At 36.8% G+C, this 25544-nt stretch overlaps 1 protein-coding gene across 1 annotated transcript; it reads right to left on the reverse strand.

The window, feature by feature from the left end:
* Positions 1 to 5105: 5105 nt before the first annotated feature.
* Positions 5106 to 24187, reverse strand: gsk3ab (glycogen synthase kinase 3 alpha b). The gene is made up of 11 exons (XM_037676178.1): positions 24153 to 24187; positions 23865 to 24050; positions 14861 to 15048; positions 14688 to 14771; positions 13334 to 13444; positions 10099 to 10229; positions 9687 to 9891; positions 9028 to 9123; positions 8677 to 8863; positions 8040 to 8117; positions 5106 to 6777 (listed from the first exon to the last, which is right to left on the reverse strand). The coding sequence occupies exons 2-11, from the start codon at positions 24037 to 24039 to the stop codon at positions 6710 to 6712; spliced, it is 1323 nt and encodes a 440-aa protein (XP_037532106.1). The 5' UTR covers positions 24040 to 24050; positions 24153 to 24187; the 3' UTR covers positions 5106 to 6709.
* Positions 24188 to 25544: the final 1357 nt, after the last annotated feature.

The following is a 25544-nucleotide window of genomic DNA, read 5'->3' on the forward strand; positions in this document are numbered from 1 at the left end:
CAAAAACTGTCCAACCTGTGCTGCACTCTGCAGAATAACATTATTCAACCCTGACATATCACATCAGCCTGATGACAGACGAGCAGGCATGCTTTCAATGAAGGTTCTGGTTCAGAGACTACAGGTCCCTGGAGAAACGGGACATGTTGTCAGATGGCATTGATTGCTCCACATATGCATCTGCATGTTCTCTAGTTATTTTGTCAACATTTTTATTTTTTATCTCTGACAGCTTTGAACTTACTATTAAAATTTCTGGCATGCATCATTCCCCATTAATATTCTGCTTTAAACTTACCACAAAATTTAAATCAAGTTTCCCCATCCTGTTAAGAAAAAACATTTAATTTACAACAAAAATCACCCTTAATTCTGCTTTAGTCAGAATAAAGTATTTGTTTTTGGTTTGTCTTTCAAAAGGAGAAATATGTTTTGTATTTATCTTAAATTATTTTACGTATGACATACTTTGCTAACATACAACAAACACACCTACATGCAAACATGGATAAAAAATGTTTTTGGAAATGATAATAAAAATGACAAACCTTTTATTAAATAATCCTATTAAGGAAAAAATAATTTTTCTTGTCATATAGATAGTTTTATTTAGTTGATTTTTTTCTTAAACATTTGATGTGATTTTCTGTGGGGTGCTGTTTGTAAAGTTACACAGTCAAAAATTGACAGCAATATTTTGGTTTATTTGGCCTTTCATAGAAAAAAAAGTTTTTTTTTTTTTTCAAAGTCATATTTTCATGTTATTCATACATTTATAAATGTCATAGTTCCAAACTAAATATTTAATTTACTAGCTAAATATTTCGTTTACTTACTAAATACTTAACTTGCAAGTTAAATATTTAGTTAGTGAACTACATATTTAGGTGTAAATTAAATATTTAATTTCCAAGCTAAATATTTATTTTCAGAACTAAAAACTTTTAATTTCCAAACTAAGTATTTAGGTCTGAACTAAATATATAGCTAGCAAATTAAATATTTATTTTGGAAATTAAATGTTTAGCTTGGAAAATAAATATTTAGGTCCAAGCTAAATATTTAGTTGGCAAATTAAATATTTAGTTTAGGAATTAAATGTTTAGCTTAGAAATTAAATGTTTAGTTTGGAAATTAAATATTTAGCTTGGACCAAAAAAATTTAGTTTGGACATTAAATGTTTAGTTTTGAAAATAAATAGCTTGGAAATGAACTATTTAATTTATACCTAAATATTTAGTTTACTAACTAATAATTTTAGACAATAAAATTATTTAGTTTACTAACTAAATATTTAACTTGCAAGTATTTAATTTGTAAATTAAATATTTAGTTTGGAACTTTGGCATTTATAAATGTATCAATAACATGGTGAAAACATGACTGAAAAAAAATTTTTTTTCTTATGAAACCAAAATATTGCTGTTAATTTTGACTGTGTAACTTTACAAATGTTACCCCATAATTTTCTCCTTTAAACTCTTAGATTGCTTTATTAGAAAATTAAAGTGAACAACAACACCTGCCTTTGTACACTGTTTGCTTCAGAAAACTGAAGGCTTCTCTTGAAAACCTGATTCCATGCAAGAAATTCTTGACCTCGCCATTTCTTGACCTCGCCAAGAAGGACTTGGCTCAGAACTGGGTCAGGACAAGAACAAAGTATTAATTTATCTGAGCTGAACTTCCGGGCAGACCTTGGCTACTTATTCGTGCCCAGGGCAGCAAAAGTTCTGACAGAATCTATAAATAATTCCTCCTGAGCTCGGAAAGGGACAGAGGGCAAAAGTTTAGGGACACCCTGAGACTTCATTAAATCCTGCTCTTCTTTTACAGCAGATTGCTCGCTGAATAAGAAATGTTAAGTCCGGAGTGTGAGACAAACTTAAAATAAATTAACTTTGTCAGACGTGTGTTGACACGGTGCAGAATGAGTCCCGATCCATGTCATAAGGACTACAAGTGTCACAAAAGAGATTTTTACTAAAAAAGGACCAAAAGGCCACAGAAACACTCACGTCCTGTATAATTCAGCTGTGAAACAGTAATATTTCATTAAGACATTCTCATATATTCACAGATGGTTTCCATGACAACTCAGTTTTATTACATCATTATCCAGCTGATCCCTCGCAGAGTTCAATGATCCAACTGACTCTGCTGCCGAGCCCAGTGAGGGCTGATTTTCATTAATCCTTTCATTAAAGGGGTTTCACACCGTCTTGTTCAGGCAGCTTTAAAACATCCCTTGTGCATGATAGATAGCTCAACACCCAAACTCTTTTGACACAGTTCATCCCAATATTCTCCAACCTTGTGATGTCCAACAGGTGAAAACTGTACCAACACCAAGGAAGTATTTCATCAGTTTTACATTTGTATAGACACCAAACCTGCAATAGTTACACAAAATAGCTTTAAGTACCAGAAACAGGTCTTATAAATGAACCCAGGAAACAAGTTCTTAGAATAAAGTGGAATGTTGTACAAAATGTAGAAAATGGCTTGTAAATCCCATAAACCCTCATTTTATTCACAACACAGTAAATCTACCAAATGTTTAAACTAAAAAATATATGTTTGTAATAAAAGTCCATTTTGTATTTAATGGCAGCTACTTACCTCTAAAAACAGGACAGAGACAACAAAAAGCTGTTTAATTGGTGTAAATAATTACAGGTCCATTAATTTTGAATTTTTTTCTTAAAACCCATCTCTTCTCCTTGGCTTTTGACACTGAAGATGATTATTTTTAGTTTACTTTAATTGATTTTATGCATTTTTGTTTTTAGTACAAGTGTTATGATTTGCTCTTAAATGTTTTTATTATGTACTGTGACTGCTGTTGGGTTTTATTGACTTAACTGTCTTAACTTATTGACTTAACTGTACAGCACATTGGTCCTAAGGTTGTTTAAAGTACTTTATAAATTAAGCTGGTATGGTGTTAAGAAGACTGTGTATAAAAAGAGCATTTAATTGAGGCTGAATCTTTCAGAAGATGGACAGAGGATCAACAGTTTGTGAAATATTGTCTAAAATTATTGGTAGTTTTAGGAGTTCAATGGAAAATGAGGACTACTTTGAATGTCCCTTCATTTAGTTCATGATGTCATCTTTTTTTAATAAAAAAAAACAATCTGAAGAAAACTCTGCTCAAAGGACAAGGCTAAAATATTTGATGCCCGTTATATTCAACATTAAAACAGGTCTAATTCTCTTCTGGACATCACAGATCAGGAACACTTGCACAAATCACTGTAAACACAGTTCCACAAATGCTGGATGAAGCTCTATCATGCATGCAGTACAGACCGCTCACTAATCAAAGCACATTTGGTACGTCATAGCCCTACAGAACCTCACTGACCTACACAAGGTGAGGTCAGTGAACAAGGACAGGCAGATTCTGGCAGATCCTGATCACCCACACCATGGGGAGTTCAGGTTTCTTCCACCTGGACGGAGGTATCTGCAGCCTAGATGTAGATCGAAAAGACTGAAAATCTCATTCATCCCTGTAGCAGTTAGGCTTAATTCTCAACAATGATTTCATGTATTATTTGAATATCTTCATGTCTTGTCTAGTATAGATGTTTTGAGACTATACTGTGAAACAAATTGCCCCTTGGGGATTTTATTATTTATTATTAGACCTTTATTTATACAGGTTAGTTCCCATTGAGCCTAAAGACTCATTTACAAGAGAGACCTGTTAATGGGCTAATGAAAGTTTCTTGAACTTGAACTAAGTCCAGCAAAGACCCAGGACTGCTGAACAGCTAGAATTCTACTGCACAGCTGGTCTCAGTCCCTGGAGTTTTAGACGTAGGATTCATGGTGCAACCTTGTTCCAACTTTTTATGTTAACAAATTCAAAATTATGCAACCCCCCCCCCCCCCCCCCCAAAAAAACAAAACAAAACAAAAACCCTACATTTGATATGTTCATGACTTATATGTTCCACTGTGATCACAATACAGATTTATGAGAAATGCAAACCAGTGCATAGTTTTTATTTTACATTTTACACGAAGTCTGAAGCTTTTTGGAATCAACGCTAATATCTGCAGCTACCAGAACCATGGCTTAGATACAGACACAAGTTCTTGTGAATATGAGACAGAGACAGTTTCATCACTTTATTAATGAGTTTAATTATTTATACCAACAAACAAAAACAGTCTCTCTCTCCCTCTCTCCCTTAATCCCTCCCCCTCTTTGTCTCCCTTATCAAACTGTTCTGTTCCCAATAATGACATTTTCCCCTCTACAAGGGTGAAGAAAAGGTTACTGCGAATTTAAAAAAAAGTGCCTTGGATCAAAAGATGGACAAAGAAAATAAAAAAATAAAATAAGTGAGCTGTGTGTGGGAGAATGTTCATGATCAGCCAGCACGCACACAAACATACATTCCCTGTGCTGAAAACTTGCTGCCTGCGATGAACGTGCACGCACACACGCACGCAGTACCGTACTGTATTCTCAAACCTTCACATTCAGACGCAGTTGCAAAAACAACAAAGGAGATGATACATTTTATCAGGATGGAATTTTTTTTTCTCTTCCACGTCTACACACACACACACACACACACACACACACACACACACACACACACGCGCACACGCACGTAATCCGGTGTCAACATCAGGCGCCTCCTCCTCCCAAAAAAATAAAAATACAACAACTCCACATATCCAGAGGCTTGTAACATTCCCTTCACATTGAAGTTTAATGAACAACTGGAGCTCCACTAGTTGGCGAGTGTGTGCACCTGCAGACATACAAAACCAGTGCTTGGGAAAACACACCAACATCTGGATTTGAGTACAGTATCTTGGATGTGAAACAGTTGAGCTAAAATTTACATGTGATAAAAACAAAACAAACAAAAAAAAGGTGAAAAAGACCCCCTCCCCCTAAAAACACCATACAATAAATAAATCATGACAACATTAATGGGGGACAAGGAAGAGTTTTGATGAGAGGAATGAAGGGAGAGAGAATAAAAATGAAACATTTTGTTCTGTTTTTTTTTGTTTTTTCCCTCCTGAACAAGGGAAAAAAATGAAATCGTATTTACAGACCGCGACTGAGGATAAACGGTCCGGCTTGCTGCTGGGCCGGTCTACTACAGAAAAAAAAAAAAAAAATTACAAGAACAGCAATATAATAACAATAATAACAAAATAAAAGGTACTTGATATTTACAGGTTAGCGGTGAAAAAAAAAATGGGGTGGCAGGGCAGCAGAGGGGGGTAAAGATGAGGAAGAATGGAAGGGGAGGCTCCAAACGCTGTTGGGTGTCGGGGGTCTGAGCATAATGTCTGGTCAGATTATTTGTTGGGTTGGCTTGAACTGTTTGCGTGTTTTTTATTTTTTAATAAATAAAATAAAAAGCTCCAAGTGACTGTAAGCTGTGAGAATTATTCAATACAAGTCCTGTCTGCTGATTAAAAAAATAAAATTTAAAAATAAAAACATGAGCGTCACAAGCAGGCTGCTTTAAAAGGAGCAAAATAAAAAAAAAAAAGGGTTTAAGCCAACTGCCCTCACACAACCCTGCACCTGATTCTTTACCATAATCGAGCGGAAAGGCATCATTGTAAATTGACATAATTAATGAGGTGGTTCATTCGTCCCACAACACTGTGCAAAACTGTCGAGGAACATTTCAGACAATGAAGCTTCTGTATCAGATGCAACTGGAGCCCCAGATCAACGGCTCCCTCTGTGAGACGTTGTGTCCTCAGCTGGACACAACTGGCCCCTTTTTGCTTTCCTGCACTCCTTTTAGACATGTGCAACACTTTACATAAACCTCTGGGCTTCCAGCGTAACCACGAGCTTATTGTGACAAAACTGAAGAGGTGTGCTCTACTTGGAAAACAGTTCCCTCTTAATCACATAAAAAGGCAGTTAAGAAGCTAACAAACAGTGAACAAGGGCTGTGGTGCTCTCACTTTTAGAAAATAATTTAAAATCACCATTTGATCTAAAATGACATGTTTCATGCTGTGTTAAAATAATTCCTCAAGTCTCCCCAGTGGTGACCTGAAACTTTTTCTGAGCTGATTTGAGGGTAGAAAATGACAGATGAGCCTCTAGTCTACACACTGGACTGTTAGGCTACGATCAAAACACTTTTCACAGCAAGCGTGTGCAATTTTCAACTCCACTAAGAATGATTGTCAATATACATGTCAGGACTCAACACGCTACCCTTAGTCTCAACTCCAGAGCCGACCAAATTCAATTAAAATCAGTGGCATTTTGGCCTCACATAAAATTAGCTTGGCAAATAAAATTAACTTAAAAAAACAAGTCAGGTGTTGAATACAGAAAATCCATATATGTGCAAGACTCTTCATCGTTTCACCACTATACTCAATCATCTTTTTTTATTCTAGCAGTCCACACAAGGGCCAACGTAGAACTGCAGCTTATAATAAATCAAAGTGCAGCTTACAAACTGCCATTAAAACAACCTACAGCTTCTTAAAGCAAGCAGCTGCAGGCACTTCTTTCTACTGGAGTTGGTTAACGCTAAGTGTTTATGTAAGCATGTCAGGTTTATATTGTTCTTTTTCTTTTTTTATACTATTTTAAGTGTTGGAGCCAGGAGCCAGGAGAGGAGCAGTACAAAGAAAAAAAGAAAAAGAAAACAGGGAAGACAAAACAGAAAACGTGACAGAGATGGATGCTCAGGTGCTGTTGTTGATGGATCCAGGTGCTGAGCTGGGTTGGGCGGTACTGTCTGACACGCTGCCCTCTGCAGGGGAAGAGACAAAACGCAGGGTAAACAAACGAGTTTAATGAAATTTAATTACCGATAAGTTAATAAAGTTTAATTAAATAAAAAAAAAAAAAAAAAAAAAAAAAAGGAAATAGCATTAAGCATCTGAGCTAAAGACAATCACTGAATCAATGAAAGAGGCCTAGAGTAAAAGAGGCTTAGGCTCATGTGGATCCAGAAAACGCAACATGTACATCCACTTTATTAGGACCACCTGTTTACTTGTTAACACAAACAGCTAATCAACCAATCACATGGCAGCAAATTAATGTCTAAGATGACTTGACGGAGTTCAAGCCGATAATCCGAACAGGGAACAAAGGGGATTGAAGTGATTTTGAATGTGGTGCAGTTATTGGTGCTCCTAACACACGACCATCTCTAAGATTTAGAGAGAATGATCTGGAATAAAAAAAGAAAATATTTAGTGAGCAGCAGTTGTGTGAACGAAAACATCTTGTTCCAACCAAGATATGCAGCTGCTACAGCAGCAGAGCACCACAACTTCTGCCACTCCTGCCAGCTAACAGGAAACTAAAGCCTCTTTGCCATTGAAAAATGAGACTCGAGTCGGTTCTCGTCTTATCGGTTCTTCTCAGGTGTAGGTGAATCGCCACTGTGACTCATTTCCCCACTCTGTGGATGGGATCGTCAATGCAAACTGGGTGGATTCTTGTAGCACCCTCCAGCTTGTGCTGAATCCTCCGATTCACCAATAAAGACAAAAAGGTCTGGACCTTGTTATTGGTCCACAGCACTGTCTTTGAAGCTCCCATTTAAACTAGAAACTAGAAAAAACTAACTAACTAACCCACACTATAACAATCGGAGGAAATGGAGGTTCAGATGCAGTTTTCCAAGAGACGTAGCTCCGCTGGCCAATCAGTAGCTGCCTGCTTACGTCAAAACTGTAACCTCAGACCAGTTTGCTTGGAACCACGAAAAAGATGGTCCCACAAACCAGGCTGAGTGGGGGTGGGTACCGGCAGTGGGCAGGCCCTTAAGTAGTGTGGTGTGGAACCAATGAGAGTTGAGAGTGTCGAAGCAACACAAGACAAAGTTGAATGAGAAATTGGAAAACCCATGGCTGTGTGTGAAAGCAAGCAAATAAATTGGTGTAGAATGTTAAAGGTGTCTCCCTACTAAATGGAAAGAAATTGATTGAATTTAATAGTACTGTAGGTTTTTATTCTCTATTTGAAGCAATAAAAGCTAAAAACATAAGCTGCATTATGTACCATGTGAGGCAGGTGATGTCTGTGCACGAGCGTGAGGAGGAATGAGCGTGGAGTTCAACTGGGGCTGAATCGAGAGCTCTGAAAATGCAGAAAAAAAACAGACAAAACAATTACACACACATTTCTTCCAGAAAATTAACACCGACAACTGTTCACATTCAAAGGCAACATTAATTATCTATTGTAGAAATAAGTGCAGATACACTCTCAACGAAAACCAACAACTACCGATAATATATTTTTGTTATAATAAAATTATACTCGAATAAAAGGTAACTATGAAACAACGGGTCAGTATTTTAGATTTCGTTTCCAGATATTTTACATTAAATCTGTGACACAGCCTGAAAACAGTGTTCGTAAGAGTACAAACGTTATTTTTGAGGTGAATAAAGGCAGAAAGTTAAATGAGTAAAACTTGATAATAAGTTGTTACTCTTTCACTTACAAGAGCTGAGTCAAGCCTCTAGAAGTACTTAAATGGAAATAAAATTTGTAATGCTGACCTCTTGTGCCTTGTTAATCTTTGTCAAAGTCAAACGGCACAAATAAATGAGAAAGAACTGTCCTTGGTTTTATTAGCTTTGCAGGTAGTATATTATAGGAGTAGAGAAAAGAATATAAGAAGCAAACTGACCGACGGGACTGAAGTTGAATAGGGGTGGCAGTTCTCGTCCGCTGGGCAGACGGGTGTTGGGCTGGCGCAGCTCATCGAAGAAAGCATGCGCACATGCTTCCAGAGGAGACAGTCTGGAAACTGGGGTGTACTCGAGCAGCCGAGAGCAGAGGGCAATGGCCTCTGGTGGGGTACGAGGCTTAAAGACCTAAAAACACATGTGGAAAGAGAAAACCGTTGAGGGAAATGTGTATGGGCAAACTCAAACCAGAGATGAGAAAAAAAACAACTGAGGAAGCTCGTTTGTTTCCAGTCAAATTTAAATACTGGAACATTACAAATAAGGATCCAAATGTCTAAATAAAATTGCACCTTTGTCCAAGGATGAGCTTTGATCTGGGGGAATTTGAACTCTGTGTAGTTAGGGTTCATCTCTCGGATCTGCTCTCTTGTTGGCGTCCCCAAAACCTAACGTGAGAAAAAAATATCAATAAATATCATGAACATCTGTTGATAAACCTCAAACATTTTTTCTATACTGCATTCATTTGTACTGCCACCAGTATAATTTATTCTCATTTTAATATATTTATGATAAACAACACTATTCTTGATCAAATTTGTCTTTTGGATTAGAGCATAACTACAATCTGTGTCTGCACAGACGTTTTTTTGGCTTGACTGAATAATGTTCATTCAAACTTTACTCTTAAAATGTTTAAGACGTATCCTGAGGCATGCTCAATAATCCAGGTAGAAAAATCAAAAAAAGTTCAATCTGGTCCTCTGGACAAAGATTAACAAGGCACAAGAGGTCAGCTGGGTTTAAGACATATCTCCATGCCTCAAAGCATTTATCTGAATGAACCTACTCGCAACATTTTAGGTTTGAAAATAATTGACTGTGTGGGTCATTTAGATATAATTTACATTCACATGTAGAGAAATTAAATCTTATAGGAGTATACATTTTTTTACACAAGCCATTTGTGGTGGTTTGTTGGCTTTTTCCTACATCCTCTTGACTATACCTTGATGATCTCTACTAGCTGGTCCACACCACTGTCCCCAGGGAAGATGGGCTGGCCTAGCAGCAGCTCCGCTAACACACAGCCAGCTGACCAGATGTCAATGTTGGACGTATAGTCGGTGGCGCCAAATATAAGCTCTGGGGCACGATAGTACCGTGAGCAAATATAGGACACATTTGGCTCCCCTCGAACTAACTGCTTAGCACTGGAAAGTTTTAAAAAAGGAACAATATGAAGAATAACAATAAAAATATTTTATTTGCACAAAAATCACTTGTTGATAAAAACAAACTATTCAAAAACTGAAAACTGAGCGAGGGAAAGATACGACCACGCACAATTTGACAGAACATGCAACACAAAATACAAACAGTTGTCACTTATGTATTTAAAGATGAAATCTGTTACTGACCTGCCAAAATCACAAAGTTTGAGAATGGCCGTCTCTGGATCAACCAGGAGGTTCTGAGGCTTAATGTCTCTATGACAAACGCCCTGGGAATGGATATAGGCCAGACTGCGGAACAGCTGGTACATGTACACCTGAGGAGGACACAGAGAAATGTAAAAAATAAAAAGTCAGCTTACAGAAAATCAATTGGCATCCAAGAAGACACACAGAAAAACATTCAAACACACATATCAGGTCACTGATGACAATCAGGAGGAGAAGAACTCTGTTCTATTTACTGCAAGTTGGACTGAATTCTGTAGGTTCTTAAGGCTGTTTATTCTCATTTGTCAGAATTCAATTTAATATATCTTTATCCTTATTACTCAAAATGATAAAACACCAACAAGAAGAACAAGTCAAAGTATGCTTTCCCACAACACAATAGTAAAATTAAACAGAACCTGGACCAGATGAGTGTCAGAATGATTTAAATAAACAATTCAGTGTTTTTAAAAGTTCAAACAAGTCTTTGTTGCTGGTTTGACGGTTTTAACAAGAGAAAAGATAAATGATCTGAAAATAACAGACACCTAAACAAGAGTCCAATGAGCTCATAGATAAAAACAACGTGTAACCACTAGAAGGCAAACGTAAAAAAAAAAAAAAACCTTATCTTTAACATCAAAAGCACCACACAATTTTGATATATGAATACCATAAAAAGACCAAGAAGCTGAATGAAAAGTGACTCAAATTTAGTTTATAGAAAATATGCTCTTTTAGAAGGTTTTGAATTTCAGGCATGAGATCATCAAAATTACTGCGGTGTACATTTAGTACAAACAATAAATAAATAAAAATCACAAAATATGATAATATTATAATTGATCTTCAACATCATGCAACAACAATTTTATGAAACAATCCAAATAGCAAATGTTCAGGTTTTATTATAAAAATGTCATCTTCAATTTTAAAGCTTTGCTTATCCATAGCTTTTGGGATGCAAGGTCCACGCTGGCATTAAAAAAAAATAGAAAAATCTCAGGATCTCAAATTAGACTGGACTCATGCCAAGGCCAGTAACGGACTGTTCAATCTGAAGACATCCCTGCTCCTGTTTTCTAGAACCTCCCGAGTCTTCCGCCCTGGAGAAGACACGAAGGAAAATCTCACGTCCTTGATGCCTAATGTCTTCCTGCTCCCCCACTGACAGGCTGCTAGCAGGAGTGGGTGCATCACTTCAGCCTGCTGTTAGACAGAATGTGTTTTTAAAACAACTCCATGCACTGCTCTCCTTAAAAAATAAAAGATAAGAAACTTGTACAGTCTCTCACTAACATGCATAAAAAATTAAACAATAAATTTAATGAAGTTAAAGTAAGGAACAAGCAAACTCCCATATACTGCTAAAAGATTGCACTTTTTGATCAATTTGTTCCTTCTGGGACAAAAACGGGGTGAAAAAACAAAGTAAGATGTGAGGATATAAACTGCTTTTTTAAAATTGTGTTTTTGCTATTTGAATACAAGGAGCACCAAAAGCCCATACAATTGGTCCCGTTTTAGTCACATCCACAAGTCGTACTTCTAATGCAACGTAAAAGTGTGTCTCCAAAAAAAGGCTATGATGAAGCTTGTTTCTACACCAGAACAGCACAAGGGAAAAATGAATCAAAGACATGTCCAGCTTCATCCAACTCTTTTGACATTTATCCTTAAATTTAGGTCAGCAGTCAAACTCAGATAAAAACTGTCCGTACTTTTAAGTATGCACCCTTTCAGTGAATCTAAGAAATGCGGGCGGAAAGTATTTTAATAACAACAAATGATGACTGTCGTCACCATCACAATAATCGTCATTATTACCCACATGGTGCTGTGACAGCAGGCTGGCCAGATTACTGAACGATGACAGAAAAGATGACTGAGAAACGATGGCTGTTGCCAAGAGAGCAGAGAGGGAAGAGGAGAGGAAGATTCACAAAACGCTAAAGAAGGAAAAACATGAGCGCACAGGATACAAGAGGCAATGTGTAACAGAAGTGTGTTGTCGTGGGACGAAGGGAAGCCAGGGAAGAAAGGAGAGATAAGCGTGCGTCTCAAAACCTCAGGGGAGCAGCAGGCTGAGGTGAGGAAATGGGCCATGAGACAGCTATAATGTCCCCTCTGCTGCATTGTATGCAGTAAACACACAAACACTAATATGAGCACCGTTTTAGCAAGAGGATTGCAAACAATATCTCCCATGGGCCCACCTTTATATTTACCTACTTTCATTAAGCTGCCTTTGAATATAAACATACTGGATGGCTTATTCCATCCAAAGGCAATTACTGAAGATATTTTCATCATTAAGTTCTCACTAATTTCCCTTCAACAAGTGAAAAGAAAGATGAGTCAGATTTAGTCAATCTGATCCCCAAAACTCAAAATCACCGATTTATGACTAAATTGTACAACGCTTGTCTTTCTAACACTTTGAAGAAAATGTGTATTTTGTGATTAAAACAACAACAGAAAAACATAATAAATGTGGTGCCATTTTCTATGGCTATTTTTGCCAAGTTCTTCAACAATGAGAATTTTTACAAAACAGATCTCCCCACCATCACAGACATTTACACCTCCAGATGCAGGAAGAGAGCCACCTGCATCATGAAGGACCCCACTCACCCAGCACACAGTTTTTGCCCTGCTCCCCTCAGGAAGGAGGTTAAGGAGCATTAAGTGTAGAACCACTAGACTGAGGAACAGCTTCTACTCTGAGGTTGTTCCTCGTGAATCTCTAACCAGAATAATCACTGTGAAAAAAATCACATCATGTTGCTGCTGATCTGTTTCATGTTGCTGCTGATCTGTTTCATGTTGCTGTGTTCATGCGTGCTCATCTGCTCACACAGACTTGTTCATGCTGCTGTTCGACGTAATGCTTTTATGCCATTAGTGCTTAGTGTATTATTTAGGTGATGTTTTTCTAAGTTCATATCTTAGATCTTGTTACTGTTTTTTCTTTTACATTTTATTGTTGGATGTAACTGGGACCCTGTGTACATAATCTCGTTCCACATGTACCACGAGATGCGAATGACAAAAATCTCTCTCTCTCTCTAAAAATGAGGCATGTCATCTTGACATAAATTATATGAACCGACCTTAAAATTTTTAGCGGCATCATGAGTAGAAGAGAAATGCCACCTGGGAAAACAACTGGCAGAGGCTGTTTGTGTATGTTTACATTTCTTCTACTCACCTTAACATAGATGATGGGGATTGTGGTCTTGGCCTTGTTGAAGTGCCGAGCCACCCTGTACACTGTCTCCGGGACATAATCCAACACAAGATTCAAGTACACCTCATCTTTCTGGTAAAAAGAACAAAAAGACACAGGACTGTTAGCAACAGGTGGAACGTGAACGTAAGCTTTTCTAAAACCAGTTTCCGTTCACTGAAGTCTGTAGCGCCAGGAAAGTTCACAAAGAGCACCATAAATGGATACAAAATTTGGCAGCACTCAGTCTAGATTTATTCACCTCAGTTTTGAGCCCTGGTACACAAGTGTTTTTATTTTTAGAACCTTTTATGAAATTCAATTTTTTTTAACCATGTACATAAAAACAGAGGCTTGTTTGTGATTGGGGTGTTCAGAGTTGAGGCTGGATTCTATCCCAGCAATCCACAGGTGAGAAAAACCATTAGTGGGGTCAAAACACCTCAAGTTTTTCCATCTGTTGTTGTCTGTGGTGAAAATGTTTTACTTTTATTGCTTTACCCTTTATGCCACAAGTTACATGCAACCGGCACAGCCTATTACAGAACCAGAGTCCGACTTTCTGTCCTACTCATCTGGTCTTTGCTGGTTAGTGCAACTTCTTACAAAATAATGCTTTTTTAAGGTGAACAAGAAAGTCATACCCAGCATTACTGATTCATCGATTCCCTCTAGAATACAAAAGGACAAGAAACACTTAACTAATGCTTTATAGTAGTTATAGCTTCTTTTTTTTTTTTTTGCTGTTTTCATAGTTCAGATTAATTTTTTATTTTTATAAATGTGTTTTTAAGACAAACAATTCAAAGGTTTAAGTAAATTATTGCTTTAGTAAATATAATAAGGAAAGCAGTGACTAGGATTTTCAGACTAACACCAGTAGTTTGAAACAAACAATTTAATTGTGGTCAAAGTGATTCTTTACCATGTGAGTTTTTCTCCCATTTATTTCTGATGTGTTAGATTTGGAACCAAAATTTGGCATCTTAAGAAAACTCTCACATAGCTTGATAGTAGCAACTAAATAATATTTTAATGTTGCATACAGAACAATGTTATAAATCAATTAATTTGCTTATTTGCAATGTCAAAGATCCAGATACAGCTTTTAAACCTTTTAAAAATACAAAGTGTCACAGTTGGCTGATGTAAAAACTCAGTGAATGATCTTTAATTTGCACAACTCTAAATAAATTACTTATTGAATAACCAACTTGACTTCATCATGCACATGAATCATCAGTGACGCATGAGGTGGTAATAATTACCAAGGCGTGGGAGGACTCTGCTTCTTCTAAATAATTCAATATTAAACATCAGCTCAGTTCATACACACCTTCTCCCCACTTGAGTAGAAGAAGTAGCGTAGCCTGACAATGTTGCAGTGGTCCAATTTCCTCATAATTTGCAGCTCTCTATTCTAAAATGAAGAAAAGATCAAAAGTAGTATGAGAGATAAAACTTTTTTTCTTTTTGACATTTTAACAAGCAGCTCTGTGTTTACATTACCTTAAACCTTTTGTCTTGGAGAACTTTCTTAATTGCCACCATCTCCTGAGTGTCAATGAGGCGAGCCTGGTAGACCACCCCAAAGGAGCCATTTCCTATGACCTTTATGTCTGTGTAGGACACTTCTTGAGGGCGATCAGGGCCCTGCCCGGGTGTGGCTACCACCGTTGTCACTTTGCCACTGTCTCCTGTAGATGACAGAGCAAATATAACTTGTCAAAGAACACATCAAATTAGTGATCCCTCACCTATCATGGGGGTTACGTTCCAGAGACTGCCGCGATAGGTGAAAATCTGCAGTGTAATATTTATTTTATTATTTACATATATTTAAAAAGGGGCAGCACAGTGGCACAGTTGGTAGAGCTGATGCCTCTCAGTGAAACGGTCGCCCAGGTTCAAATCCCGGCCGGGGGCTTTTCTGGGTGGAGTTAGCATGTTCTGTCTGTGCATGTGTGGGTTTTCTCCAGGTACTCCAGTTTCCTCCCACAGACCAAAAAACATACATGTTAGATGGATTAGTAACTCTAATTGTCCCTAGGTGTGAGTGAGAGTGAATGGTTGTTTGTCTCATTTGTCTCTATGTGGCCCTGTGATAAACTGGAGACCTGTCCAGTGTGTACCCCGTCTCTCGCAGTGATAGCTGGACATGGGCACCAGTGACCCCCGCAATCCGAAAAGGAAGATGGGTAAAGATAATGGATGTATGGATATATATATTTTAAAGCTTTACAAACCATTCACACACTTCTACAAACCTTTCCCACTCTTAGGTTTACCCTTCACTCACAGCTCAGCACTGAAAACTTTAGTCCACGCCTACCTGATGTGTGAGCCACACCCTGGTCTGTATAAATTGCACTGAGACCGGAAATAGACTCCCAAATAAAATTTTCTTCAGCTATTTAAGAGCTGTGGAGGATAAGATTACTCTGGTGGAGTGAGCTCTGAGCTTCTTTGGAGGCTGAGATCCAGAGGATATATACACACCTGTGAAACAGCTTCACACAGTTAGTGTGACAGGCGCTGAGCAGAGAGGAAATCCTTGAGACTGATATCTGAAGTGCACAAAAGACAGAGCGGCGTGTGTGCGACGTAGCAGGATAGCGCATGCACAGGTGGCTGTAATGATTAATGTATTATGCTTGTGTCCACTAGGTGGCAATCACAAGTCTATGTGAATGTATAAATGTGAAGTATAGACAAGAGAGTGAGAGCTCTGTGAGATACCAATCATCAGACACCTGTGAGCAGAGCCTTAAGAAAAGTGCCTGAGCAGTCAAAGAGGACTAGTTCTTATCAAACACAAACATAACAGTGGCTTCCCCCTCCACTTGCGCAAGTGATAGTGGCGTACAGCATGCAACGCAAAATCCCGGCATACAGCAAAAACTCCACAATACAGAATTAGAAAAAACCTGCGACGCAGTGAAGCCGCCATAAGTGAACCGCGATATTGTGAGGGACGACTGTACATCCCTAACCCTGTCAAAGGAATGTTTCTTCATGCCTAAAATACAACTAGTAACATTCCAATCACTGCTATAAAATAAAAATTTAAAAACGTTTTTCTTTATCTGAACCACTGTCTGGTAGCTCCTGGGATATCACTAACTGGTAATGAGCTGATACTTCCTACAACACTCCACCTGCTCCCCTGGGTGAAACGAGGCTAAATCCTTTCAATCTGGAGCCATGCACAAGATCCAGAACCACTGATGTTTAATTCAACTCACGTTTGACCTCTTCATCTGAGTGTGTCAAGTATTAATCCCTGGCATGCAAATTCATTACAGAAGCCGTCTCAGGGACTGTTGTTTGTGTATTTGAAAGAAGAGGTGCAGAGGGAGCAGGATGGTGACAGAAACGAACAAGCTATTCAACTTGTGCTTGATGAGAAAGCAACCTTAAATGAGTAACTAGTTTAGCAACAAGCCTAAAAAGAGCAATCTTCCTCCTCTGAAAGAAAATAGTTGCTTTAAGTTAATTCCGTTGAGGTACTGAATGATCCGTGTAGATTTTACACAAGCAAAGAGGTTGGTTTTTTTTTTTTTTGCTTCTTTGAAAAACAAAAGTGTGGTGTAGCTTGACCGTTGTGCGACAAGATTACCTGTCCTTGTAAAACACAGCGAGTACTGAACAGTTTAAAGTTGCGTGGATTAAACAAAGGTTTTTTTTGTAAACTAGCTGTCATTTCAGCCAGAGCCAACATGATTACAATAAATATCGTTGTAACCTATAACATTTACCAGCAAAGATTCAAAGGCAGTATTTATCAAACATGTTATTTTCATCACGTATAACAAATATCAGTTTTTGAAAAATGGATAAATTAGCAAACAGAAACCTTTTTTGCCAAATATGTTTGCGCACACACACATTTTTTTCTTTCTCTGAAGTTTCTCCAGTACTGAATGCACTAACTACACAATTTTTCATTAAAAACAATTAAAACAATGAAAGTATTAATTGTTCATTAAGGGATTACAGAGCATGTAACTACTGTCCATCCAACCATCATCTTTACCCACATTTTTGTTTATGATTCATAAAGGTTGCTGGTGCCCATAACCAGCAGCCACTGTGCAAGGGGTGAGGTACAGTACATCATGTACAGGTTGCAAGACAAGTCTTGTTTGTCTCTACGTGTTTGTGTGATGGGCTTGCAACCTGTCCAGGGTGTACCCCGCCTAGTGCGCAGTGACTGCTGGAGATAGGCACCAGCTCACTGCAGCCCTACACTGAAAAGTGGGTAAAGAAAATGGATAGGTGGATAATTAGTATTTTGCTAGTTTTATTTTTTTAATAGGAGAAATAGGTATGGACAGGTCAGAGCTGTAAAAATAATGAAATTTGGTATTGCCCCCAAAACTTAAATTGGTGCATCTCTAATAAGTATGGAATAATTGTAAACTGAGAAGTACAAGTTTATTCATTCAACCTTTATTTAGACAGGTTAATCCCACTGAGCCAATGTCATTTACAAGAGAGACCTTCTAAATAGGGGTGCACCCGATTTCTTTAATTTTGGGAAATCGGAAATCGTCCAATACTTACATGAGAAACCGATTTTACAGATTTTTTTTTTTAGTTTTAAACAACTGTCTGAACTTCATTTATATTTCAGAGCACTACCCCATGGCCAGTTAAAACAAGTTTGTATTGTTTCTAGGATATTGTTCAAGGGTATGTTTTTCAACAAAATAATATTGGAAAATTAAAGGTACATTGTGACCTTATAACACCTGACTGTCGCTTATAAAACAAAATCGGTATCGGTCAAAATCGAAATAGGCAGGTCAGACATTTTAGAAAATCGGTGATTGGCCAGAAAACTGCAATCGGTGCACCCCTACTTCTACATTCTAAGTTCTTCTAAAGATACAGCTATATAAAGATATAGAAAGAAATTATTTCTTTTGGCTTCTTCTTTATGCAAGGGTTGCCACAGCGAGCAAACTCCGTGATAGAATTGGCAGTTGCTTTTACGCCGGATGCAATACCTGATGCAACCTGGGCTTGAACCAGCAACTTCAAGACCACAGCACTGACCACCAAGCTACCGCAGCTGTACGTAGATAACATACAGGGGAAAGAATCGTATAGAGGAACTTTCATGAGTAACACAGTAATACTAACACTGCTAAATGTTGTTTAAACTCCATGCAACACAGCCCAAACTTGACAACTACTATAAATGAAATTCATATGAAATTAAGTGTATGATCTGGGATTTTCAGGATTTTACCTGAAGGATATTAGGTGAGTGCCAAGCCTGTCAGGCTAATAATTCACCTTATGTAAAAGTATGATATTAGAGACATAACTCTTTTTGACAGCTCCACTTACGGTCAAGTAGCTGCGTGGTGTTTGAGGCCTGTTCGTGTGTTGGGTCAAGAAGGATCTGACAAATGGGAAGCAAAAAAAGCACACAAGGAGGAGTGGAGCAGCAGATAAAAGGCCCACTGCCAAAAGGCTTGTCAGGGCCTGCGATAAAATTGCACGGACAGTAGCACACCCGGAGGTAAAACCATTTTCGGTGCTTGCTCAACTCACTTGTCTGAACAGGACCACTCCAGATTTTGAATATGTTTTTATGTTTCGAACGGTGTCAAAAAATTACGTAAAACAAATAAATTTCAAATTAGACTACAATCTTGTGCTAAAAATTGTACAGAAATCCTAAAAGTAGAAGTACACTTTCATTATTTTAAATGTCTTAGAATTATTTCAACATACATATGCTAAACATTTAGCATACATCTCCATCACTCAGGTCACCAAGAAAGATTTAAAAGAGATTTAATTCAGTCTATCACCGCTTCACAACACACCAAACCTTTTGTATTTTATTTTTGCATCACTTAGTTCCACTTCTCTTTTTAAACAAATGAAGTCAGAGGGGAGCACATTAAATATGGAGCAGTTGTGGCATGATATTGTCCTGAATAATAAATGTGAAGAGGAGCAATCTCTGCCCAGCTGTCAGTGAACAGCTTTGGTTTTGAAGACGCCAACACAGGTCTGATGAGTAAAATAAGAAAGAATGAGCAGAGTCGCTTTCATTACACCTACACTTAATGAAAAATTACCCCAGAGCTTATTTGTGGGTTTAAAACTCTAGTGCACTTTTTACTTGATAAAAGAATCTCATCATATTTAAATTAAAACTAACATTTTATCATTAGTGGCCCTTTTAGCACCTTAGCTGACGGTGTTTGATGATGCCAGGAGGACATGGACAAATTACTTTAAAGCTATTGGTGATTTTAAAAAAGTCACACACCTGCAGATTTTCCACATCGTCAGAGTACAACATACTTCAACTAACTCAACATCATGACGCATATCTGCCATAGTTGATTCATGTGCCAAAATTGCTGTTATTTCCAAACAGAAAATCTAGAAACCACACTGGGTGGAAGTCACTGGCATTAGTGTTAATGTAAGGTAAACAGGAGACCAGAAACTAATGTGGCAACCCTCAAGTCAGAATGCTATGAAAAACTGAACTAATGAAAGGTTTCCATGTGGATTGGGCATGACTCATATAACCAACAATCTTAAAAAAGGTACCAACACCAAATTAACATTTAATATACTAGTTTAGAGACAGGTTTGTGAGGATAGAAGAAAAGGAGCCAATTAAATTCAAGACTGTGAATGTGACCAAGTTGAGTTAGAGCCTGCAAAATGTCAGTTTCCATTAAACATGAAGCTGAATTAGAGGTAATGAAAAATATGATCCAAGAAGAATGGCATCTAGAACCAAGAGAACATTCTGAACCACACACACAAACCCACCTAAAATACATTAAAAATATGTGCTTAATAGTAAAAATTTAATTATTAAATATTATGACTATGTAGCAAAAGATGTATTTGCATAACCAAAATTGTAATTACAACACAAGCATTAAAATAAGTATTAAAAGCTTGTAGCAAAATAAGAAATGTACGTATACAGTCGTTCATCCTTTTTCTAAATATTCTAATAAAAAACTGAGTTTTAAGATTCCTGACAGATGCTATTTGCAAATATTCTGACATTTAAAGCAGAAGAGTTGTTTTAAGCTGCAAACATTCATATAACCATTTTCACACCACATTAAATAACTATGATTAAATGTGTTGATCATGGAATAAAAACTGTAAAGTAGTTCAAGTGTAAACAGTTTTAACATCTCACAGTTAACAACAAAAAAGGCCGAAGAAACTTACACCTTCTCGGAGTCTCACAAGAAATTGTCACGTTTAAGGAAATTAAGGAAATAAAAAGAAAGCCAAAAGGAAATGGAGTTTGTGTAATTTACTTACATAACTATCATTAAGTGATTCTCTGCATTTTGTCACAGTAGGATGAGAACTCACATCTTTTTCAGGATTTTGATACTCTAATAGCTTTGACTTCATCTATCATTCAATTTTTTTTTTCAAACAAATCTCATGTCATAAAGCATGGCGAAATACTGTAATTATTTTTTTGTTGCTTTTTAAAATGTGGAAAACAAGCAAGTACAATTGGTACTGGTGTTTCCTCCTCTATCACTAAAGTACCAGTATACGTAGTTCTCTGTAACATATATCAAAATCTCATGCCTGTATGCGTAATTTCTGCTAATCAACAACAAACTTGAGTAATGGAGGTCGATAAAATCGAATAAATGGCACTTTAATAAGTCCACGTGAATTAAGAAATAAAATTTAAATAAATTGTTTTATTATTTATTTTTTCAGGCATTGTCTGATAGAATCGAACATGTACCAGTGACAGGAAGCTACTAAAGCACTGGCTTTTTATTGGGAAAGACGAGTTTGACAGGGTGTTAAAAAAAACAAACGATCAACTAACAACCCACTAAGCTGCAGGTGGTAACATTTTCCCAGCCTCTCAACAAAAACTAAAATATAAATATTTAATTTTAGCTGAAGAAAGCAAAGCGATATTATGCATTTGTTACTAAATATGTTTCACAAATTGCAAGGACGTTTATAATAGTTTTGCTTAGTAATCATCAGGTATCCGTTACACAACTAAAAATACCGTAAGTCATAACTACTGGTAGTCAATCAGTTGTTTTTGTTTTTTTTAATTCTGTGTAGTCATTTTAATTTCCTCTGACCACTTAAAGATGAGATGGTGTCGCCCAACTAAATAGCAACCATAGATCAGACAGACTTTACTTCATAAACAGAAAAAAGAGAGGAGCCAGCCAGGAGTTGTGACTCGTTTTCCACTTGATTTGCATTTGTCAGCTGACTATTTGTAGCAGGTTTTATGGGTATAAACTAGAGATGCACCAGTCAAAACTCTGCAGGCTTTTACAGATTTCCAGTATTTGTACAGCTTTGACTTGCTAATACAGATTTTGGCAAATTCCAATTTTCCTCAAAAAACTATGATTAACAGAATCCACAAAATACATAAATAATTAATTTCTATTTAAAATGAAATGTCGTCTGTTCATTATCAAATATCTACGGTAATCCTAACAAATTGAATTGAAGGGATCCAGAGTTCCTTAGATTCTTGAAGTTGTTTTACTTCTCATCCAAGGAGCACACATCTACACAAAATGCAAACGTGTAAAAATGATTTATTCACGAGTTAAACAACTCATGCGATGAATAGTCCAAAATCAGTTAATAAACTTGAAAAAGTTGCACATTTCAGTTTAGGACAGAGAAAGCATGGAATAAGGAAGAAGTCCAGTGGTTTTGATTTAATTAGGTAAGATCTATACCTTCAAAGTGTATGTAATACACTATGTGTGTATGTAAGAATAAGTGTAAGATTCTACATAATGTTTACAGTAAAAAAAAAATAATAATAATTAAACATTTCCCCCTCCCCAAAACCACACCAAAACAGAGACATAATCTAATAAATGCTATAACCTAATAATATCCTCCAGATTTTCTGGACAGACTGTAACAGTATAGAGACTAAAGTCACAAAAACTATAATGCTATGTTTACTCTTCTGTACAATCCAATCTGAAGCAGTAAATCACAAGTCATTATTGAATTACTACTGATACTAATGCATAAGTGCCATTTGTCCTTACTGTATCTGCATGTCAGCATATCCAAGAAATAAATTGTTGGCTTAAACCAGAGTGGTCAGTACTATTAAAATGGTAAAGAAAGTAACGTCTTTCAGTTATAGATATAAAAAGTCAGGTGCTTGCACGGCTTCATAATTAATGCATCCATAAAAATAAAAAAAATTCTACTTTACTCCTCTGTAAGCAACAAGACTCGTTTCCCCAGTCATACGATTTACCTGAGATGGATCAGGTTATAGACGAGCAGTTTCATCCAAGAAGCCAGAATTTCTTCTAATGTTTTAAAATGTCCTTAAGCAATATATCTTCTGGCTTTTTTGAACGCCTTTAAAAAAAAATTTGTCTAAGACTTCAGCTGTTGATTTTTTTTTTTAATTAGTTTAGTCATTTTCTCTCATTAACCTGATCATTTCAGTAAAAATGTTATTGTATGGCTGGCACTTTGTTATTAGCTAAATTAATACAGTTTGACAAACAAAGTAGTATTTTAGCAACAAAAAGGTAATTCCCAAAGAGCTATTTACTGAAAATCTAGCATTCAGTAGACAACCAATTGAAAAATGGTGGATTTCCCAGGTCCCGTGAGTCTGAATCTTGTTAAATTGTGGGTTGTTTTTTTCTAAAGACCCTGTTCATCCGTTGTAGACTTCTTATTACGTTTGATATTTCTTATTTTGTCTTCCACTTGTACACTTTTAAAGATTTTTGGTACACTACACAATATGATGCGATGGTCAGAAACAAGGATTTGACTGAAAATTAGTAGAAAAAAGCAGTTGAAATTCAGAGACTAACTTTGAACGACCTTTAAAAATCCTGGAGAACTATTGATCAAGTCTGGCTTGTAGAAACCAAAGCACAGAACCACCCCAGAACATTAGGGTGGTTTTAAACTTTTGCATTGACTGTGCTGTATACGTTGTCACGAAGTCATTAATGTTAAATACTTTTGCTTAAATGTCTTTCAAGTGTGAAATTAATAACGCATTATATATTTAACCAAGACTGACAAAACATATCAGCGAAAGATCAGACAAAACTGAGTGTAACAGCAAACTCAGAGCAGATGATTTTCTCAACAGTTCTCTGTTAGCAAGTCAGTTTCCATAAAAATGACAAGCATAATACGAGGATTAATCTAATTTCTAATCCTAAATTACAACACGATAACAATATTTTAATAACAATCACTAAAATATGAAATATTAAAGTAAAACAAACGTCTTACTTTTAAGCTTTTCTTCACCAAAGCTAACGGTGTTAGCTCTGAGATGAAAGCCCTTGATGGTAGCAGCTAACAGCTAACTCGGTAATGTTAGCTTCGCGACATCATTTCGGCATTAAAAACACTTGGATTTAGTAAAATAAAAAACAATTTGAGCTCCAATACTAAACAGATAGAATGAACACATCATAAGCACATTAATAAAACTTACTAGGCAGTTTTAAATTCCCAAAGCTCGTCGAGCCGCTTCCGCTGGCTTGTGAAGCCCCAGTTTTTCCTGTCGAGCTTCCGCCGGCTACTGCTGATCCGGCACCGGCTGCAGCAGATCCGGGAGCTCCGGGAGGCTCAGCGAATGAGCTGGTCCTGGCCCGCCCGCTGCCGCTCATATTTGTGTGAACTACAGCCCGGGCAGGGATTAACGTTTAGAGCGAGAACACGGGAAGACACTTTGCAATTTAAATGTGTGCTTTAAAATTTGATAGGAATAATAAGTACTTACAGCGTTCAGTACAGGTTTCCCGTCTCCCCCTTTCTTCCTCTGTAGAACAGTGATGGTGGGGGGACTGAGGAGTGAACGTACAACGACGTAAAAGTCGCGAGGGAACATGGGAAAATGAGTTTTTAGGTGGCTTAAAAATAGTAAAAATACAGTTAAAACGCGACAATGCTATTAAAAGCCTTTATCGTTAACTTTTATAAATAACAAAATATAATAATGTGTACGGTGTTTTTTTTTTAAATAACGATTAAATAAAAATAACAGAAATTAGCCATATTTTTTTAACAAAGTAAAAACGACAAAAAAGAACAAACTCATGTCTTAAAAGCGTGTACCAATTCGTCTTTAAAGGCACCACTAATAACTCCACAAATGGTAGTAATATTGTTTAATACTAAATTTTAATTTAAAATAACGTACACGGTTTGTATAATCTGTTAAACTGAATTTAAAGAACAAAGAAAACAAACTTCTCAGCTATCTGAAAAGTGTTGGCTTCTGGAGACTATGGTGATTTTCGCCTCTTTTTGGATATGATCAAGCAGTGCACCATTAAATTTTCACTCATTACCCCTAAACAATAAAGAAACCATCATTTGATTTTGCAAGGAAGCTTAGTTCTCAAATTTTAGATTCACCAAAATATTTAATACATTTGAAATAAATATGGAATAAATAATGACACTCTTAAATGGACCAGTACAATCTATTTTTGTTGCATGAGTCTGATCCTCAATGCCACCTGTCAATCAATCCAGTAGGCTTGTCAGCAACTGACCAATCAACGATCACAATTTGTCCCAAAGTGAAATGCCCCTTATCTGAAGAAGCTGCACCCTTTTTCTTTAACAACATTGTCTGGGTTTTGCATTAATGTTTTGAGGTCAGAGGGATTTCATAATTATTATTATTATTAATCAGATAAATGTTGTCAGTGGAGAAAATGTGATTCAGACAGTGTTACCCTGAGCATTTAGAGGAATCATTACAGTTTATTAAATTTCCAAAACCTAAACAGAGTATGGAAAATGTAGAAGATGGATAAAGCTGATCTCACGAACAACTGAATACAACAGTTATAAACAGGAAGTACCACATGTTCGTCTGTACAAAGGTAACTGCAAGTAAATCCTCCATTTTTTGTCATAATGACATTGTATGCTTAATGGTTAAATTAAAGGTTAATTGTGCTTTGTTTTGTGTGTTTTGTATGTAGATATATCTTGCACTTTCTGGTTGCATAAGTTTAGTCTTTGTTTGCTATGATTCGTTAAAAGTCCTATTTGTGACTGAGCTCATAGTTTACAGCAATATCACCTTGAACACATCTGATCTCAGCAGGGTCGGGCCTGGTTAGTACCTGCAGGAGACTGCCTGGGAATACAAGGTGAC

Source organism: Nematolebias whitei, chromosome 5, assembly GCF_014905685.2.
Source record: "Nematolebias whitei isolate Nwh7 chromosome 5, NemWhi1, whole genome shotgun sequence".
Taxonomy (NCBI): Eukaryota; Metazoa; Chordata; class Actinopteri; order Cyprinodontiformes; family Rivulidae; genus Nematolebias; species Nematolebias whitei.

Excerpts from the sequence above, each read along its gene's own strand:
- gsk3ab (XM_037676178.1), bottom strand. The coding sequence starts at position 24,039 with ATGAGCGGCAGCGGGCGGGCCAGGACCAGCTCATTCGCTGAGCCTCCC. Across the intron at positions 13,445-14,687 it reads TCTACTCAAGTGGGGAGAAG|AAAGATGAGGTGTACTTGAA; the intron begins GTGTGTATGAAC and ends TCTTTTTACCAG. Across the intron at positions 6,778-8,039 it reads GACATCACCTGCCTCACATG|AGGGCAGCGTGTCAGACAGT; the intron begins GTACATAATGCA and ends CTTCCCCTGCAG.